At 40.5% G+C, this 22,405-nt stretch overlaps 2 protein-coding genes across 2 annotated transcripts in view; both read left to right on the forward strand.

The window, feature by feature from the left end:
* The window catches only part of EXOC6B (exocyst complex component 6B), a 409,205-nt gene that overhangs the window by 123,796 nt on the left and 263,004 nt on the right, over positions 1–22,405 (forward strand). The gene's annotated exons all lie outside the window — the stretch shown is intronic.
* On the forward strand, positions 21,027–21,302 carry LOC308432087 (c-Myc-binding protein-like; the record flags this gene model as incomplete). The annotated part of the gene is made up of 1 exon (XM_080931805.1): positions 21,027–21,302. One exon carries the CDS (start codon positions 21,027–21,029, stop codon positions 21,300–21,302), a length of 276 nt encoding a protein of 91 aa, XP_080787931.1.

Consider the following 22,405-nt stretch of genomic DNA (forward strand, 5'->3'; position numbering starts at 1 on the left):
TTTCCTGAGGTCCAGTCTAGCAGATGCAGCAGTGGGCCCTAAAAACCAAGCTGCTCTGTAGAGTGCCAGAGAGTACTGCTACTAAATTAGTCTGCTTGTTTATTTATTTCGAACTCTTTTAAGTCTCATATAGCTGTACCTTTAATGTATTTTTAATTATGGTGTGTGCATTTTCATCTTCCCTCACAAATGTTTTCATGTTATATTTTCCATGTAAGCAGAACCTTTTTATTTTTATTTTCTATTTTATTTTATTTTTTAAAAACAGGGTCTCAGCAGCCTTGGCTGCCACAGAATCTGTATGTATGTAGCCAAGGCTGAGTTTGAATTCTTGGTCCTTCTGCCGTTATCAGAGCTGTGTGCCACTATCTCCAGCATAAGCTTAAGTTTAATATTTTAAACATTTATTCTTTTATTTATAAAGATGTTAGTGAAGAGATCAGAGTTGGTTCTCTCCTTCTACCAGGGATCGAACTTTGGCTGCCAGGTGTGTGGGGCAAGCACCAAGCATCTTGACCTGCTGAACCATCATCTTCGAATGAATTTTAAAAATTTATCCAGACAGTTGTCTTAGTTAGGGTTTCCATTGCTGTGATGAAGCATCTCAACCCTGAGCAAACTGGAGAGGAAAGGGTTTATTTTGCTGACACTTACACATCATTGTTCATTATCAAAGGAAGTCAGGGCAGGCTCTCAAACAGGTTAGGAACCTGGAGGCAGGGACTGATGCCAAGGTCATGGAGGATTCTCTTACAGTCTTGCTCCTCACAACTTTCTCAGCCTGCTTTTTTTTTGTTTTTGTTTTTTTTTTTTTTGTTTTTTGTTTTTTGTTTTTTGTTTTTTTTTTAGATAGCACACAGGACCACCAGCCTAGGGGTGGCAGCATCCAAAGTCAATCAGTAATTAATAAAATGCCCTACAGGCTTGTCTACAGCCGCGTCTTATGGAGACAATTGCTCATAGAAATTCCCTTCTCAAAGATAACTCTATCTTGGGTTAAGCTGACATTAAAAACTAGCCAGGACAGCAATCATGTATACCAGTTAAATTTTTTTTTTATTAAGCAATGATCTTTAAATCATTCCCAAGTCTATAAAAATACTACAGTACCAATTAAGTGAGTTTAACTTTTTTTTTTTTTTTTTTTTTAACATAGAAGGCCAGTTCAGGATTGATTCTGAGGAATGGCATACCTAGATTTAGAACACTGATTAAAGTTTCTTGTCATATCTGAGTTTTCATTTACCTTTCTGTTGTGACCTTCAGAGCTTTCCTGGTCATTGCATTCTGGCTGTGTGTGTTACTGTTTTCTTCAGGTGTCACCGACTAATTATTAGCAAGACAAAACATTTAACGGTGTTTATTGAGAACCATGTTTCTCTTTTGTGTATTGTGTACATTTCCCTTGTTCCTTCTGTTCTATTGGGAGGATGAGCTTAGTGTTTTTAACTATTATTTGTTTCCACTCCATGCATATCATCTCCTCGTCTGTTTTTGTGTTGGAATGGTATTTTAAATATTTGTAGTAGTTTGAATGATTTCCCCCTTAGTTCTTTAAGTCATGCAGCATTTATTTTAGTGTGTGCATAGGTTCTACAGGTTTGCTTTCAGGACTTGCACATTGGGATGGGCTGGTGAGCTCAGGATCCTGTGTGACGGCAGTGATATAGGGTTATATAGACATCGGACTCATCTCAATTGAAATTGCCTTGTACAGTAGACTGCACATTTTCACACATATTTCCCTACATGCATGTGCACACGTACCATTCCCTGACAGGGACACTGAGGTGACATATAAGCCTGCTCACAGTATTATATACATCCTGGATAATCTGGCTTTTGCAGAAAGATCTGTTTCTGTAGGTGTTCTCACAGTGCTGAGTCATGGTGTGCACTGCTGTGTTGTGGGTGTTCTCACAGTGCTGAGTCATGGTGTGCACTGCTGTGTTGTGGGTGTTCTCACGGTGCTGAGTCCTGGTGTGCACTGCTATGTCATTTGTTATTTAAGGAAGGACATCACTGTGGGATTATTAGTTCAGTTTTGTGATTTGATGCAGCGCCACTGTTTGTTCTTCAGATGCACTACTGTGGTTTCACATCGCTACTCACGTTGCTACTTCCTCCTGAGATTTGCACTTGAGCATTAGAATTTTTTATCCAGGGCAATAATGTAGTTAATATGCTTTAGGGCTGGTCTTTTATCCTACTTTAATTGCTTAATTAATCCAGGAGTTCTTTTTATTTATCTCGAGAGTCGGTGCATATTTTTTAACTCTGGAAGCATTATTACTTTAAAATTTTAAGATGATTTGTTTATTCATCTATGTCGGAAAAATTCATTTGTATTATATAATAGAGAAGGATATGTAGAAGTTTGGTAATATTAGAACAAGAAGGCAGAGGTCACATTATGACAGATGCTGCATGCTTAGGTAATTCTGGACATTAACTGAGTTATATAAATGGACCATGTACATAAGGGCTTAGCCACAATTCAAATCGAGCTCATGATTTCCACTGGACATATAGACCCTGTGAGGGCAGACTGTCAGTTGTTTGAGGGATAATGTAATCTTAATTTTTTTTGTGTGTGTAAATTCTCTTTTAAAAATATTGGTAGAACATATATTTGCTTTCTTTAACTTAGGAGTTCTTGGGAGCATGAGGAGTGCTAGTCAGAGGGTGGTTCATGATTAGAGGACTAGATTTCCAACACTCAGGTACATGGACGTCCTAGTTAGGGTTTGATTGCTGTGAAGAGATATCATGATTATGGCAACTCTTATAAAGGACAACATTTAATTGGCCTTGGCATATAGTTCCGAGGTTTAGCCCATTGTCGTTATGGTGGGAAGCGCGGTGGCACAAAGGCAGACATGGTGCTGGAGAAGGAGCTGAGAGCTCTACATCTGGACCAGCAGGCAGCTGGAGGAGAGAATGAGACACTGGGTCTGGAACAAGCACCTGAAACCTCAAAGCCCACTCAGTGACACACTTTCTCCAGCAAGGCCACACCTCCCAATAGTGCCACTCCCTATGAGCTAGTGCAGATCATTTTTATTCTAACCACCACAGTGGGTGTTATCCTCACAGTTGAAAAAATGATGGTGAGTCTCTAGATTTCTTTGCTCAGGTCTTAAATTTAGCATCCTTTTGGATTTGTTGGCTCTAAAGGCTTGGCTTTAAGCATGAGCCATGACTAATGTTGGTTCTCAAAGCTCGTAGTCTGTCAGTTTTAAGGACAAGGAGATTACAAAAAGGGGATTGAGGCTCAAAATGGAATGATAAAGAAATTCTGAATCCTAGGAGAGAGCTGACTAACTCAGATTCCGTGATCAAAAGTTCCCCATTAAAAAGTAGTATATGAGTTGAGACAAAGGATGTTGATGTAAGTCAGGGTGCTGGGATGTCTTGTGGGTAAAAGACCAAAGGCAAGGAAGGATGGCACATTTACACACTGGAGATTAATTAGCCACTAGCAACCTTTCTTCATTCTGAAATTGTTTTGTGTATTATTGCTGTACTAGTCAGTGTTTATACAGTGGAAGAAATAGGACTGAGTCAAAGACCAGTAAACATACAAATGTGGGCAGCTCAACAGCAGAATGCTTTACTGAGAATAGAAAGTTGCTGCTGTGGCCTCGCTGAGCATTCTGCCAGCATTGACTTTCCCACCCCAGCTGTGACTAGTCCATGGGCTGGAGATAGAGCTCATTGTGGAGAGCTCAGCTAGAAAGCACAGGCCTGGACTCCGTCGTTAGGAGTGCAAGAATAGGCAGACACATATGCAGATAGATAAAAATTTGCTTATTTCTATGTTTAGCGAATTTTTATTGATAAATATCAGAACCAGGAAGTAAGAGGATTTTTATGAAGTTCTGAGTCTGGCTTTATGTATTAGAGTTACACTCTTTGAATTAATGTAAAATGCTGCTCTTCAGTTTGAACTATTGTAAGTTTAGGGTGAATATTTGCAGGCGCAGGCGTGAGAAGGGAAAGGCCGCTTCCTGTGCTCCTTCGTGGCAGCTGGGCCTCGGCTGTAGCTCCGCTTTGTTCACCAGGAGCGCCCGCACCGTCACAGGCCTGTGTCACCAGCACACCAAGGAGTGTCTTCAGAGGAAGACTCAGATTGTTTTTTCCTATGAAACAGAACTTCAGTATGGCTTTATATTTTAATGGGAGAGAAAAGAATCAGAATTGTAGTAATTGTGGCACCAAGAGATTTTTACATTAGAGAAATATCAGGAGACAAGTTCAAAGTATAGTGATGGTACATATATACATATATGCATACATACATACACACATACATATATATGCATTCATACATATATACACATATGCATACATACATACATACATGCATACATATACACATACATACACACATACATATATATGCATTCATACATATATACACATATGCATACATACATGTATACATATACACATACATACACACATACATATATATGCATTCATACATATATACATATATGCACACACATACATACACACATACATATGTACATAAACGCATACATACATACACACATACATATATATGCATTCATACATATATACATATATGCATACATACATACATGTATACATATATACATACATACATACACACATATACATGCATTCATACATATATACATATATGCACACACATACATACACACATACATATGTACATATATGCATACATACATACACACATACATATATATGCATTCATACATATATACATATATGCATACATACATACATGTATACATATACACATACATACATACACACATATATATGCATTCATACATATATACATATATGCACACACATACATATACAGATACACATACACACATACATATATACATATATGCATGCATACATACATATATACATATACACACATACATACACACATACATGTATACACACATATATGCATATACACATACATACATACATACATTTGAGACATAGTGTCACTGTGTAGCTCTGACTGTCCTGGAACCAGCTCTGTCTGTAGACCAGGTCTGCGGGTAAAACAGAAGTCAGGGATAGTTTGCAGATACTTTGAAGGACAGTCAGTACAGAGACAGTTAGTCTGTTCAAAACCATGGAAAAGTTACAGTTTTATTAAAACCACCGTAAACTCAGTTCATAACCCGAGTGTAAATGGTGACCAAATGTGCACTGGAGGTGAGGCTGCTCCTAAGCGAGGCCTGCGATGGATCTGCTGTGGTGGTCTTATAACTATGGAGGAGAGGAGTATCCCCTGACGTTTATACAATTCAGAAGAGCGCTAACAGTCTCTGGGGAAGGCATGACATTTGGGATCTTGAACAGAGTAGGAATTTGGAAGTAATTGGTATAGCCTGGAGCCTTTCTTGGCATTTGTTAGCAAATTTTTAGGGAAAAGGAGTTTTGTTTCCAGATGTGTTACATGGGAGCATTTCTCAGGAGCGGCTGGAAGAAGGACAGTAGGGAAACAAGAAACCGATGTTTCCTTGCTTTTCCCATGCAGGAGGGGCTGGTCTCCCTGCGTCTGGCTGACACGGCCTGTGAGAGACCGCTGACTGCTGCGTGCACGGCACTGCTGACATCCAGTCCTGCACTTGACGTACAGGCAGATGAAAGACTTTCAGTTTCATTTCAAATTTTCTAAGTGAGCAAATGTCAAGCAACCTTGAAATTCTTTTTATGTTTCTTTTTATTTAAAAGGAAAATAATTCCCCTATTCACTCTGTTTTTTGAAAGTATAAAATTCCTCAGTTTTTAAATTCTTGGTACCACTCCCACAATTTACAGGGCATTCTACCTGATGTAATGGAAAGACAGACAAAGACAAAGACAAAGCTACAACAGATAAGACCCCAGGAGTGTACATCTAATTGACAGTGCATTAGATTTATCAATATCGGCCCTTTATGCAAACTGTGTCATTCTGGCCCTCATGAGAAGGAAAGTTTGAAGGACCAAAAGATATCTGTGGAGGGGGCCGGGCACGAGTGGGAATCTTGGTGGACAGAGTGTCTTCCTCCTGTGTCACCGTCAGCGTCCTGCTTTTCATCCTGCTGGCAGCATGTGTGGCTTGGTACTCTATCTGCTTGTGTTCCGTCCTCGTCAGCCTTCCTGTCTGTAGCTGCCGGCTGCTCTGCCTTCCTTTCCATTGCTTTTTCCAGGTTATCGTAGTCTTCCTGCTTCAAGTTTTCTGTAATCTCTTTGATTCTGGGAATTTGGTGGTGATTTATTTTTTCCTAAAACCCACCCCCCAAAATTTAGAACTGTTTTGTTCCTTTTTTCATGTCTAAGTTCTGTTGTCAGGCATTATTTTTGTTTCTACATGCAATTTTCTGCTTGAAGAAATACCAACATTTTTAGGATTTCAGCTACTACCTGTGTCTCACCGAGTGCCCTGTTGTTTTCTATGCACTGTTCAATTCCACTCCCTCATTGACTGCCAGTACAACCCCTAGTGGGTGTTCTCACACCAGTCAGAATGGCCAAGATCAAAAATTCAGATGACAGCAGATGCTGGCGAGGATGTGGAGAAAGAGGAACACTCCTCCACTGTTGGTGGGGTTGTAAACTGGTACAACCACTCTGGAAATCAGTCTGGCGGTTCCTCAGAAAATTAGATGTAGTCCTAACTGAAGACACAGTTATTCCACTGCTGGGCATATACCCCAGAGATGCTACAACATACAATAAGGGCACATGCTCCACCATGTTCATAGCAGCCCTATTTATAATAGCCAGAAGCTGGAAAGAGCCCAGATGTCCTTCAGTAGATGAATGGATACAAAAATTGTGGTATATTTACACAATGGAGTGCTACTCAGCTATCAGAAACAATGACTTTATGAAATTCCCAAGAAAATGGGTGCATCTAGAAAATAACATCCTGAGTGAGATAACCCAGTCACAAAAGAACAGACATAATATGCAGTTACTGATAATTGGATACTAGTCCCAGAAAGCTCTGAACACCCCAGAAACAACTCACAGGCCATATGAAGCTCAAGAAAAACAAAGGCCAAAAAATGAAAGCCTCAGTCCTTCTTAGGTAAAAATAAATGTATAGCACCCTCTCAGAGTGTGGTACTCCTGGACCTTAAATCATTAATAATCCAAGAGCTAAGAATATACCCTTGTGGCAGTTTTTGGTATTCACAGATCATTATGTTTAATCTATACTCACCAAGAAAACTGCTTCCATGTTACGTTCTGTCCTACATGTTCTTTATGCTTATGGTAAGTAGTGGGATTTCAATGCATGCTATCAAACCTCTAAAAGAATTAAGTACTGACAAAAAAAATTCATATAGTGTTGTGCCAAAATGCCTTTAAAAATCTGTACATGTATCCTCCTTATTTAAAATAAAGTTGTAAGAGAGAAAAACAACAACAAAGACAAAACAACAATAAACAATGATGCTCACCCTCTCTCTGTCAGCAGCCACACCAAGTACAGCCTTTCACTTGCTCCCAAACTCCTTCATGTGCATCTCCTTGTCACCCTCTCCCGCCTGACTGTGCTGCTGCCTCTGCATGACTGACAGATGTTGAGGATTACCGCAACTATCTTGAACTTTTTATATGTGCTAACTCATCTAGTTCCTATAGCATGTCTCTATGTATAGCATTCAGGGGTTGCTGCCACTTTTCCTTCTTTACCCATGAATTACCGGAGGTTCTAAGAAATTACATTGCCCAGCTTCCACGTAGATCATGGGGCTGCCTGTCAAGTTTTCAGTCTGTGATATATACCTCAAAAAGATCTGTCTCTATCCATCTGTACGTTAGATTCCCTAGTTCAAACTCTGCCCCTGCGGGGTGGGCTGACAGCCTCCCAAACCTCTTGCTTTTTCCTGTAGTTAGCCACAGAATGACAGTGCTACAGGGAACCTTTTCTTTTCCCAGTCACAGTAACTTCCAAGCTCCTGAAACTAACATCCCACCTCTGCCAACAGTGTCTGTTGTTCGTTTATGCCTGGCCTTCAGGTTCTGTCTTAGGGTCAGTGCTGAAGCCATTCACTCTAGAAGCTGCTCTCTGAACACTTCCCCATGCTCCTACGGTATGTTCCCTTTTCTTGTGTGTGTGTGTTCTACCTTCCCCCTCCCTCGCTTCCTCTCTCCTTCTCCCTCCCCACCCCTCTACCTCCCTTTCTTTTTTTCTCATGCCTTTTCTTCTCTTTTTCAGAAAATGCTTACTCAGTTTTGGTATTTCTATGCTAGTGGTCTCTGTCTGGATCAGGCGTGTTCTTAGTGTCTTTTTCAAAGAATTGAAGAAGCACAAATAACAAACTAGCAAATTATTTTACTCAAAGGTAAAGTGAAAGTTCAGGATAGATGCACTTCTAGGGAGTCGAGCACCCGGTCGGTACCCAGGTGTCCCTTTTCAGGTTCCGGAGAAGATGAGGAAGCTGGTTGGTGAGGGGAGGAGTGTAGATAATTTTCTGTTTTGATAGATCACTTTTGTTCACAACATGTATTTTTCTTCATGATTCATCTGATTTTAATCAGTTGCACACTAAGACATACATAGGTATAAAGTATTAAATAGGGTTTTTCCTTGCTAAAAGTTCATTTTGAGGACATTTTGTTTTGCTTCTCATATACCTAAAAACAGGTCCAGGTTGTATCAGCATATTGCCTGTAGTTCTGGATATTACCCAGGATATGTGTGAGCTATCAGTGGGTTGCTAGGGAGGAGCAATCTATTGCATTATTTACAGCAGGGTGTATGTGCAGCTCAGTGCTGATAGTCGCTAAGTGCATTGTTGGGGCAGGCTGTGTGTGGCTCAAGCTGGAAAGGATTCAGTTGCTAAACTATCCCACATACTTGCTTGCCTCATGGGATGCTGGCATCTCAGGAGCCTACCCTGAGTCCCTTTTGCTCCTCCCTTCCCTTGTGGGCTGTTGTGATGCCACCTGTGTATGTTCCTGTACTGTTGCCTGGCATCTACAGTGTCATGGTTTGTGTGGTCTTCTCCTCACAGAGGTGGGCCGCCTGCGGAACATCATGTCTGTGCACTCATGAGTCCTCATGCTGTCTCTCTAACTGGCCTTTATCTTTTGCTGATCGGTTCTTATTCCTGGATTCATTCCCCACCCCGTTTCTCCTCCTCCTTTTTTTTTTTTTTTTTTTTTTTTTTGAGGGTGGGAGACACAGTACTAGAGGTTGAATCCATCAGCTTACACGCTTTCACATTGAACTACATCTTTAGTATTTTATCTTAGAAAACTCTTGGAAATGTTTAGCCTATGTTTACCCAGGGCTCAACACCAACCAATACCCAGTCTTAGAAAAACTAAAGATAAACGAGCAATAGAATAAGATGAACAGCAACAACAATATCCTAATTAGGATAACCACAACACCTTTATATAAGAGTTTGTGAGTGGGGCCTATGTCCTCAAAGTATCTTGACTCTCATCCTCAGGACACGAGCAGACGAAGTGGGTGTATCAAGGGACGACCTGTAATGATGTCCTTGCCCTCACCTCATTCTGTTCTGTTGGCCATAGCTTTTGCAATTGTCCGTGACCACACCTGCATTACAGGTCATTTTTCTTCCTCCTGATTTAATGATGAAGATTTACCCCTGCCATAGATTTTGACAAATTCACGTATATTTATTTCCCTTTTAGTAAGCTGAGAATTTTCATCTGTGAGTTTAATGATGATGGTTATGTGGCAGCACAGGCTGAAATCATGGCAGAGTCAGCAGCTGTGAAAGTGGAAATGATGTTAAACCTCCAGGAAGTACGAGGGTTAACTGCCCTCTGCATGTTCAGCAGTGGACTGTGGGGAGGCCGTTGTGCTCACTTCTTACCTAGAGTTGGCCTCCTTTTGCATGTTTCTCTCCCTTGCTCACACTTCACTTCCTTCTGAAGGAACTCTGTTAGTGTGTGCTTTTAGTCCTTCCTCGAGGTGAGAGTAGATATGCGGCTGGTAAAGAGAGGGAAGAGAAGGCAGGGTCTCTGTTTCACCGTCGTCTCTTGAGAGTGGCTTGGTTGTCTAAGTGAACTAACTACCCATCTGCTGACCCTTGGGAAATGGATCATATCAGGTAACGTCCGCAGACAGTTAGTTATCATTTCCCATACCGGTTTCCACTCATATGTTTTTGGTTTGTCATCAACAGAGGTAAAATATGAGAACATTTTCTACATGTGTTTTCACTGATGGGTATTTGGAATATTTTGTTACCTACATCTTTTTGTCTTTGATGAGAAAGAGGCTCCTGGACTAGAATGCCGTGACCATTTCAGTGGCCTACTATTTTTCTAAAGCAACCCAAAGGCTGGGCATTATTGCTGTTATTTTTCAAAATTATAACCATGTCTGTTTATTAAAATCAATTCCAAACAATAAGAACATAAGATGTCCAACATTTGCTTTTTGTTATGTTTTTAATTTTATGGAATTAACTTTCTGATTATAAAAGTAATATATTTTTACTTTAGAAAACATGGAAAATGCTAAAAAGGTACAATGAACAAATGCACATGATTAATCCTGTCATCACTCAGAATAAGATGATTAGCAGTTTAATAATTATTGCCACTTTTATTCTTTCCGAGATAATGTATAAATTCACACATTTATTAAAAATCAACTGCACTATCATTACAGTGGAGCTGTTAGAAGTAGTTTAATATTTGTGTTTTTCATTTATTATAAATACCTAAACCATTCAAATAAGTAACATACACAAAAGATAAAACAAGAAGTTAAACGTCTTTGCCTTACTGTCCAGAGAGACATCTGTAGCTGTGATCTCTTCCGCTTTACTTCATCTTCACCATGTTCCCACCTTCTCGCACCCTGGGAGATGGTCAGGGTACCACATTCTGTATTACACATCTTGAAATAAAGATTTTTAGTGCATTTGAGTTTTTGTCCCCCTGTTCTCTCCCCCCCCCCCCGTGTGTGTTTGTGTGTGTGTGTGACAGTGTGTGTGTGTGAGACAGTGTGTGTGTGTGTATGTGTTTGAGACAGTGTGTGTATGTGTGTTTGAGACAGTGTGTGTGAGACTGTGTGTGTGACAGTGTGTGTGTGACAGTGTGTGTGTGTGTGTGTGTGAGAGAGAGAGAGAGACTCTGTGTGTGTGTGTGTGTGTGTGACAGTGTGTGTGTGACAGTGTGTGTGTGTGTGTGTGTGTGACAGTGTGGGCACGGCTGGCCCTCGTTAGTTGGATTGAGGTAGTATAAGAAATTAAATTAAGCAGACTGTTGGTAGCAAGCCAGTAAGTAACATTGGTCTGTAGTTTCTGCTTCATGCTTCTGTGTTGGTGTCCTGCCAAGGGATTGCTTTGCTAGTGGATGGTAACCTATAAGCTAAAAAACCCTTTTCTAACCAAGCTGCTTTTGATGGGTGTTTTACCATTGCAGTAGAAACCTAACTAGGACATTTATCTGTGTATTCTTTGAGCCATTTTCTCAATTTCTGACACCCTACATACCCCAAGCTTGTCTGTTGGTTTTCCTGTCCCAGACTGGGGAGCAGACGTTTTCCGTCTGCATGGCACTGGCGTCTGTGTTACTGGAAAACATTTAGAACCCAAGATCTGGCTGGTGGGAGCGCTCATGACTCCTGTTATTGCTTCTAGTCCCTCTGTGAGCAGAACGAGGTGGTATATTATCCTAGCGACACACATGTGCGTGAAGTTCTGAATGACCCGATTAGTAATTTGCTGGGTCTATCTTGGGAAACTCCACTGTGTCGCCTGTTACACATTCATTTTCTGATGTCATTGTAATAGTACCAGATTTTTAAAAGATTACTGATTACATTGTCATTCTTAATACTTATTATGCCTCTAATGACTTTGAGCATGAGGTTAAATGTAGCAGGAAGTGAGGGAACACTGAAGAATTAAGACTTCTTTTAATTATTTGGGCCAGTGATTTCTTATTCCTGTCTCTGCCATCTTGACATCTCTGCTTAACTTTTTTTTGGCTGGAAATGACAATAATCACTATTGGCATGTCTGGAAAGTACGTTGCATTAATGCAGAGTATGAAAATCTGAGGTACCTATCTTTTGCTCTTGGATTGATCCCACTTATGGCCTGTAGAGGGCAGTAAATGTATGGTAAATAAGGTTTTGTAGTTTTAGTTTTCAGATGAAGGTTTTTTCTTTTCTTTTTTGGTAATTGTTTTATCTAATTTCAAATAAGGTGAAATGGGTTATGAGTTCTTATTGGTAAATTCAATATAGGTCATAAGTATCAAGATTATCTTCGGCCTAGAGAGATGGCTCAGCAGTTAGGAGCACTGACTTCTAGAGGTCCTGAGTTCAATTCCCAGCAACCACATGGTGGCTCACAACCATCTGTAATGGGATCTGACACTCTCTTCTGGTGTGTCTGAAGACAGCTACAGTGTACTTATATATAATAAATAAATGAATCTTAAAAAAAGATTATCTTCAGTGATGTTGCATTAAGATAAAATATAGTTATAAAACTAAAATAAATCTGTTACAAGAACTATTCCTCATATCAAAATTTTCTTTAACTGTCTTTTTTTTTTCTTCTGAGAACCAAAGAGTAGAAATTTATTTGTGTATTTTCACACTGGTTGTTGATTGAGAAGTGTTGCGGGTTAATTGAGCTCTGCTGTAGCTGCAGCCCCTGGAAGGGTTCCCTCAGAAGGGTTCAGTCAGCCTACCGAGAGTTGTTTACTCGGAGGACTACTTAGTCCATACCATATGCTGGGTGGTCTGTCTGTGCTCGGAAGCCACAGGCGTGCTTCTCTTACTCAGCAAACAAAAGAAGAGCAGAGTTTCTTCTTATCCTGGATATTCTCTGACCTTAAAATGCAAAAAAGGTTGTTTGATCCCCATTGTCTTTGGGACATGTTGTTATGATATATTCATTTTAGCAAAAATGTATAAGATGCTTTTTCTTTAGACTAAGAGGACTGTTAAGCAAGTGAGAACAGGCAGAGATGTGTCTGGAAGTTGTGCAGTCTCCAGAATGTATAGTGTTCTTTCGTACGAAGTGGGGGTTCTTAGCTGTAACCTTTACAAGTCGTCTTTTACATTCAGCTTTATGGGAGTCACTGGTGCAGAAGATGCTTGAATTTTATGTCTATTATTGGATAATTAAGTAAGAGAGCTTTCTGTTTTAATGGTTTGTCTCAGAAATGGGAATGGGTGAATTAATAACTGATTCTGAATAATTTATGTAAAGGTGGCCTTTGTAGAAAGTGTATTATCTAGGGATGCCTCTCCAAGATCGTTTTAAACGATTTCTTTCAGTTTTCTGTTCACACCCGTAGCCCTTGGCACTTGAGAAGCTGCGGTTGAAGGGATACTTGATCCCAGGACTTTTGAGACCAGGCTAGACAACATAGTAAAATCTATAATACCTATTCTCAACACATAGGCACACACTCATACACACTCAGTACCCCAAGTCTCCCCAATTGCGCCTACCAGAATTCAATAATTTTAATATTGGATGGCCTGGATCAGTAAGAGAGGCATTTAAGTTTATGAACATTTAACTGAGCACATGAAGGTGTAGCCACCCCCATGGGGTTTTGTTTTTGCCTTGCTTCTTCAGCTCTGGGATTTGTAGCCTGTGGAGATCTTTATATGCTAATTTCTTTCTCTAAAGTGAAAGTAACAAAAGTATCTCCCTTAGAGTTTACTATGCCAGGTGCACAAAGTCCAGGCATAGCTGTCTTCTTGTCATCAGAGTGAAATTACTTTTTTGCTGTGTTTTGAAGACTCTCAAAGATTTTCCTAATTTTAAGAGTGAAGAGAAAAAAAAAATTGTGTCTTTGAGGATCTGAAACCACAGTTTAGTCACAGTTTATTTATTTTTTTTGTTTTTTGTTTTTTTGTTTTTTTTTTTTTTTGTTTTTTGGTTTTTTTTAAAGTGGGGTTGAGACTGAATAACACCGGCTTTCAGGGAGACCCTCCAGGCTGTCTTGAGATTAATTTCATTGACACCAACTTTGGATTTTGTGTTGCCCTTTTTCCTAAGATGGTTAAAGCTGGTAAATCATTTGGGGACTCTCAGAAGATCATTGTGACAGCAGTTTTCGTCAGCTTCAAGGGACCAGGGACTAATCAATAGAAGTCCCCCCCCCCACACACACACACAGTTAGCAATCATTAAAAATAATTTTGATGGGATATATAGATGAAAAGTATTCAAACAGATTAGGCCTGATACTAAATAAGAGAGTGTGCATATCGAAAATGTGGCATGTGGGGAGATCTTGAAAAGTTGTTAACTTGAGGAAGGGAAATATCATTATCTCTGTGGTCTTTCAGGAACAAAAAACATCTTTTGCAGAGAGCCTAGAGTTTGAGCCAAAATATAAAGTGACCTTCCAGGCTGGCTGGCTCACCTTCCAGTTTTCTAGGGAGAGTCAGTCACTGCCTCAGAGTCTGATCATGGCCAGTAGAACATTTAGCGGTGGGATTAAGAAAAGGATGGCTGAAGTGTGGGAGGAGGAATGACTGTTACTTCTCACAGCAGATGGATAGGTACACAGCTCCTGGTGAAATGATTCAGCAGTTTAGAGCTGAGAGCCCGTGGGTTACACATGGGGAGTAGGGGCCCAGGAGGGGCAGCTCTGATGGAATCCTTCTGGGGCTGCTTCATTCCCTTTGCTCTGAGTCACAAATGACTGTCCTGGCCTGAGTCCTCCTCCTGTGCTATCTGGAAGGTATTTAGACAGCAGCTGGTTGAAAATGCAGGTCCTGGTGTGGGAAGTGAGCGGGCAGTTGTTTCATCTGCCCCATCAGTGCCCCATCAGTATGAAAGGTACCCCATCCTTTAAAGCTGAGGTTATTCTTTTCCACTTTCATTCCTGGACAAAAACAGGCCTCTTGTCTGGATCTTTTCTTTTTAATGATTTCCATGAAAAGGCTTTTATCCAGGCTCTGACATGACTGTCAGAATACACATTTCAATGCCAGAGTGCTTAAAAGGCTATTGATATTCCCCTGTGGAAAAGAAAAGTACTTTAAAACCGCCATCTATCCATACACAAGTTAACCCTATTACCTCCTTTCTTTTCTCCCTCCCCTCTCTCCCTTCTTTCCCACCTTATTCCCCAGTCCCTTTGTTTTCTCATTCTCTTCCAGGTGAAAGCCATAGTCTCAGTATGAGTCCTGCATGTCCCCCATCTCCCATGAGCTGTCACTTTGATACATTGATGGCTCCGATTAATTTAATTTAAAATCAAGGATATTGAGTAAAGAGGAGACAAGCTTAATTTTACCAGATGCTACTGTTGAATTTCAACGAACAGGCTGTTGCTTTGGAATCCGGCCTCATGTCTCTTTCCTCTGGATGCACCTTGGCTGTATGAGCAGGGTGGGTGGTCAGCATCTCAGAATGCTAGAGACAGCAGGAGTGGTGTGGAGCCTTCATGAGCTAAAGCACACTTTGCTGTGAGCTTATGAGGTGTTAGTGGGGACTCAAGTTAGATGGCTGTGCTGTGTAATCAAAAGGTGTCTGAAGCAAGGAAGGGATTTGATAAGATTTTGATGAACAGGATTGTCTGCAGAGTTGGTCTGTTATTTTGTGGGGAAAAGGTTGTATCTGCTAATTTCCTCTCTCTTCGTTGCTTTCTCGTCCTCCGAAGTGTGATGGTTTCACTCAAGGGGGAAGGGCACAAGCAGTTAAGCAGCAGTGGCAGGAACTGCTCCTGCACATGATCTCCTCTCAGGAGCGCGACACCGTTAGCCTCTTTTCCACTGTGCTCCTGACAGTTCAGATTTTCTTCCTGTCACCCCAGCCCCCATTTACCTCCAGGCTGCTTTTCAGCAGAGTTTGCATGGATGAAGGTCATTAGAATAGCTTTCTCAGACCTTGTCTTTCTCAGCTTTCCTTCAGGTACTCACTCTCTCTTTCCTGTTCTAAAGGATGAAGCGCGTGGCTTTCTTAATGTAATTAATAGCTACAAACTTTAAAACCTCTGCTCTTGTTCTAGAATTTTCTAAAAATTTAGTTCCCTTAGTTTTATCCATCTTTATTGGCCTTTTGACTTCTTCCCCAGGCCATAGTCTTATACTTCAAAATAAAAACAAAGAAGTTCCTTGTTTGGATAAACGTTCTTATATGAACGTTTAGGTATTAAAAATAGTTTTAGAGCACTTCAGTTCTTTACTATTAGTACCTTTGTTAGTACAGGTGATTCCACTGAGCTGCTTTCAGGTACCTAGCAACTGCTCACATCACCATCTGCAGTTTCCATGTGTCCCTCTTTTCTCTAGTCATAATTTGTCCTTCCTCCCTTCATCCCCTTGTGTGTGTGTGTGTGTGTGTGTGTATGTGTGTGTGTGTGTGAAATCCAGGGCTTCAGGCATGGTGGGCGAGCATGTGCTGGCCTGCTGAGCTTCATGCAGCCCCCCCTAGTGTGTGTAGTATCTTATGTTAGTGAGGCTTAGTAGCCATAACTGGTAGTCAAGTGTTGAAGTTATCACCAACTCTAGTTGATGGTTTCTGCTAGAATGCCCCTTGTCAGGTACTGTGGGTGTTGATCTGCTCAGTGACAGCCATATGCCTAGCACTGTAGCACGGTGAAGACAGTTTCACTTACTGCAATCTCATGTTCTTTACTGGTGCATATCACATCCTTCAGTACCCAGTGCATTTGGTCTCTGTTGCTTTGCTTCTTCCAGGTTGTTGTACAGTGAAGCCTTTCACAGTGGCCCCCACTCAACCGTGTGCATGTATGACTCGTCTGTACTTGTTCTTGTTTGTTCCTTTTTCATGAATCTTTCATGGTTTGTTCATCATTTTGGTTGCTTTGGAGTTTTAGTGGGAAATATTACAGGGACTATAGACATTTGTGCACCAGTGTTTTGTATGGATTCATATTTCCAGATCATTTTATTAAAAGCTTCATAGCATATGTCTTAGGGTTTTGTTGCTGTGAAGAGACATTATGAGCATGACAGTTTTTATAAAGGAAAACATTTTAATTGAGGCTGACATACAGTTTTAAAGGGTTAGTTCATTATCATCATGGCAGGAAACATGTTAGCATTCAAACATGTGGTGCTGTTGATGGAGCTCAGCATTCTACATCTTGATCTGCAAGCCACACAGACGCACTCTGGGCATAGCTTGAGCATCTATAACCTCAAAGCTCACCTCCACAGTGACACACTTCCTCAAGGCCACACCTCCTAATAGTACCCCTCACCTTGGGCCAAGCATTCAAACATACGCGTCTGTGGAGCTGTACCGTGTAACCCACTGCAGCACTGTCATTGAATGCGATTAGGCCACGTCTGATTTCTTCTCATAGCTGCGGAGCACCAGCCCCTTGCATTCCAGCAGCAGCAGCATTTCACAGCCATCACTGGCTTGGATTTCAGTCATAAAGGTTTGGAATAGGCCTCCTTTGTGTTTTAACTGTGAGTCCATAACTCACAGTCCTGTCTTCTCTTCCTTTGCTGTTTGTCTTCTTTTTTGTGGTGTTTCTCAGCCTTTTGTCCACGGTGTCAGGGCTGGTCCTTTACGATGTTCTACAGTCCAGGGTGTGGGTTGTCTTTTAATTCTCTTTACAGTGTCTTTAAAAAGATTATTTATTGATTTTAATACATTCCAACCCATCACTTTTTTTTCTCTTCACCTTCTTTTTTTCTTTGAAGGATCATGCTTTTGTGGTAGTCCTAGAAATGTTACTGAACTCAAGGGTACCCAGATTTTCTATATTATCTTTTAAAATTTGGTTTTATATATAGGTTTGTAATCCAGTTAAATTGATTATTTTTTGTGACAGACATTAAGTTTGTATATTGATATATTTTATTATGTGCTGCTGTCTAGTAATAAACACTGCTGGAATTACTCTTCTTTATTGATTGAATTATCTTAATTGTTCTTTCAAAGATTAGTTGATTGTATGTGTAGGGTCTGCTTATAGACTCCTGTCTGTCTGTCTGTCTTTCTGTCTGTTGATTGATCCCTTCATTCTATATTGACTTGATTATTATGGATTTATAGTATGCCTTAAAGCTGAGCATCCTTTTCTTCTCATTCCTTGTCTCTCCCCCTTCTGTGTTTTGTTGACTGTTACATGCCTTTTCCTTCCCATGGAGGCTTTGAGATAAACTCTTGTTATTCACTGAATAAACTTCAAATCTCTCTCCTTTTCTTGATATCTCTCATGGGAGATTTGTTTGTTTGTTTGTTTTATAAAGATTCTTATACTGTCGTTGTCTTCAGACACAGCAGAAGAGGGCATCGGATCCCATTACAGATGGTTGTGAGCCTCCATGTGGTTGCTGAGAATTGAACTCAGGACCTCTGGAAGGGCAGTCAGTGCTCTTAACCGCTGAGCCACCTCTGCAGGCTCTCATGGGAGTTTTGTATCATTGGTTTCATACCTGTTTTTTAGATTTATAACTAAGCATTTCCTTTGGGTATAACTATAATAGCACCACAGTCCATTCTATTTATTTATTTATTTATTTATTTATTTATTTATTTATTTATCTGTTTTTTATAGTTTCATGTTTATTACCATGTGTTTACATTTGTGTGTGTGTGTAAGTGTGTATGGGTATAGAGGGAAGAGGTTGTGTCTAGTGTCCATCGTGGTTACTCATTGTATTTGTTGATGCAGAGTCTTTCAGTGACATCGGAGCTTGCTGACCATGCTCCTTTAGCTGGATAGCTTGCTGCAGGAAGCCTTCCCAGTTCCCAGCCCTGGAACTACAGGCTAGTTTTCATGTAATGGGCTTTTATGTAGTTCTCATGTTGCCATGCTAGCAAGTACGTAACCCACTTAGCCGTTCCTCTAGCTTCTACTCTGATAGCAAAGACAGCAAACCAGAACACTTTTGTTTATTCTTTGGCAGTTGTGTGTGTGTGTGTGTGTGTGTGTGTGTGTGTGTGTGTGTGTGTGTATGTGTGTGTCTATTTCAAGCTCAAGCTCCCCCTCCCACTCCCTTTATACACTTGTCCCACGGATGTAGTGACTGGTTTTGTTGGGTCTTGTGCAGTGAGTTCATAAGTGCAGTGGCCTTGCCATGTCTGGAAGACAGCTCTTCACCGCACTGCACCACATCCACTGGCTCGTACGCTTTTTACTACACCCTCTTCCACGATGCTCTCCAAACCTTGGGGTTGCAGGCTTGATGTCAATGTCATATTTAGGGCAGAAACTCGACAGTCACTTATTATCAGCACTTTCACCAGTTATGCATTAACTAGTCTTTTTAATTAACTACTATTCACTGCAGAAGAAATTTCTCTGGCTATTTATTGTTAATAACTGTTAAAAAAATCTCTGGGTATAAGCACAAATATTTTGAAGGCAGTTTGACCATGGCAAAACAACAGTAGCTGTTTCAATAGTAGCTGCTTCCCTTGTCCTGAGCCATGAGGTTTTGATCAGGTTTGTACATCAGACACGAGTTCCTTCCTACGATCAGGCCTCAGATAAAGTCAGAAAGCGGTTGGTTGCTTCCACCGTCTTCATGCAGTGGTTGTGCCAGTGTTTACTGCTGCTAGTTCCTTTGTGGCAGCCACTGTTGTGTCACTCAGGGTTCACTGGACAGTGCCATCGATGGCTTCTCTTTCCAGGCATGATAACACCATATGGCAGCATGGAAGCTAGCCAGCAGAGAATTTTTCAGGCCAATTCCACCTTGATCTCTCTCTGTCCTGTGACTGAGGTATGTCCTCAGTAATGGGCTCTAGCAGTGAGTTATGGTATAGTTTGGAGTTCCCTTTGGTCCTCTCTGATCAATGGCGGCATCCCAAGATTTTCATTTTAATAACCCTTGTCATTTTGGGGAAGCTTTGTCCACCCGTACTGGGAATCTGTGTTTAAACTTTTAAAAATCTTACATTTTTTAAATTAACTTAAAACTAGTGGGTTCCATAAAGGTTTCTCATACCGTCCTAGTTTTGGCTAACCCATCCTCTACATTTCCTCTCCCCATCCCTCCTGCTTTGTACACCTCTCCCCCAATTTTTGTGTGCTTTATTATTCTTTTACTGTTTAAGACTTGTTATCAAGGGCTGTTTCAGGCTTCCTGACTTACACAGATGCTCCACATTAGACATACAAATGTAAAAATTCGGAGCTAACATTGCCATATGAGAGAATACATACAATATTTTTCTTACCCGGCCAGGGTTGGTTATTCTCTAGTTCTGCCCCTTTTCCTGAAAATTGCAGTTTTTTTATAGTGACTGAATTTCATGGTGTCTATTTCCACATTTTCATCACGCACATAGTCGATGTACATCTAAGATGACTCAGTTTCCTAGCAACCGTGAACAGAGTAGCAGTGCATGAGTGAGCACTATCTCTGTAGCAGGACACGGGACCCTCTGAGGGTATACTCAGCACGGTGTAACCGAGTCACATGGTAAACATCTATGACTAAAAGTAAAATCATTTTTGAGAAAATTTCTCAGATTTCTGTAAGTTTTAAATTTCAGATTCCATATGTTTAATAGCAATATCATTAAAATAACTTTTGTATATTCATTTCTGTTGTGTGTGAGTGGTGAGTTGTAACACCCTTGTCTTCTCTTCATCTTAGGATGGAAGTGTCTAGTTTTCACTGCAAGTGTGATGTGCAGTAGGTTCTCAAAGGTTGCTCTCTGTTATGTTAATGAATTACTATCTACTTTTAGTTCACTAAACTGTCTTATGATGAATGAGTCTTTAGTTTTGTTAAATTTATGCTTTGCATCTCTTTTTAATGATCACACGATGAACACCTGTTGATGTAAAAACTTTCATTGATGCTACATTATCGGGCCTCGAGAGGGGAGGCCCTTGGTCCCCTGAAGGCTTGATGTTCCAGTGTAGGGGAGCGCCAGGGCAGGGATGTAGGAGGAAGTGGGAACACTCTCATAGAGGCAGGGGAATGGGGATGGAATAGGGGGATTCCAGAGGGGAAACTGGGAAAGGGGATAACATTTGAATTGTAAGTAAAAAAATATCTGGCATGAGCAGTGAGGCTCAGAGCCAGTCAGCCTGTGTCTTCGGCACAAGCTATGCCTGTGGCTGTCACTATGGCCCATTACAAAGCCACTGACTTGAGGTGCGAGCAGTTCCAGAGGTACTTGGAGAAGTCCAGGGTGCTGGACAAGTTGACAAAAGTGTTGGTAACTTTATATGAAGAACCAGAGAAGCCCCTCAGTGCTCTGGGTTTTTTAAAGCACCACTTAGGAGCTGCTCTCCTGGAAAACCCAGAAATAGAGCTGCTCTGCCTAGAATTGGCAGAAATGAAAGAGAAATATGAAGCTACTATAGAAGAAAATAAAAACTGAAAGCAAAGCTTGTTCAGTATGAACTACCACAGGAGAATCGTGCTGAATAAGATTCTTCTCAGTTGAAAAGACAATGAAAACTGGTTTTGTATCACTTGAATAGCTTGTATAGTATATGATCTTTCTTGAAAAGATGCTGTAAATCTTCAATATGTTAAATTCACTCATCACAAGTCAATGTTATAAACACACATACATAGAATCACCAATAAAAACTTACTATAATTTTCTTTGGGTCTTAAAGCAGGAGAATCCAAAGTAGATATTGAGGAAAAGCTAAAGAGCCACATAACTTTTCACCTTAAAAGACATTTTATTTATTATCCAATTAGGAATAATGGTACTGGTTGTATTTTAGCTTGGAGATTTAGCATGGAGCTACTCTGTGGTCTGGGACTTGAGCATAGTAGGCACACTCATTCTTTTCTATTTTCTTGACCAAGCTATCATTGAGTAGAACTGTTTAGCTTCCATGTGTGTGGGGGCTTTTTGTTGTTATTGAAGACCAGTCTTAGGCCATGGTGATCTGATAGGATGCATAGGAGTATTTTGATGTTCTTGTATCTGTTGAGGCCTGTTTTTTGACTGACTATATGGTCAATTTTGGAGAAGGTACCTTGAGGTGCTGAGAAGAAGGTGTATTCTTTTGTTTTAGGATGGAATATTATATAGATGTCTGTTAAATCCATTTAGTTCATAACTTCTTTTAGTTTCACTGTGTCTCTGTTCAGCTTCTGCTTCCATAATCTGTTTGTTGATGAGAGTGGATTGTTGAAGTCTTCCACTACTATTGTGTGCAATATATGCTTTGAGCTTTAGTAGAGTTTCTTTTATGAATGTGGGTGACCTTGTATTTGGAGCATAGATGTTCAGGATTGAGAGTACATCTTGATAGATTTTTCCTTGGATGAGTAAAAAGTGTCCTTCCTTATCTTTTTGGTGACTTTTTGTTAAAAATCTATTTTATCCGATATTATAATGGCTACTTGAACTTGTTTCTTGGGACTGTTTGCTTGGAAAGTTTTTTCCCAACCTTTTACTCTGAGGTAGTGCCTGTCTTTGTTTCCGAGATGAGTTTCCTGTATGCAGCAAAATGCTAGATC

This window comes from Micromys minutus (genome assembly GCF_963924665.1).
Source record: "Micromys minutus genome assembly, chromosome: 18".
NCBI lineage: Eukaryota > Metazoa > Chordata > Mammalia > Rodentia > Muridae > Micromys > Micromys minutus.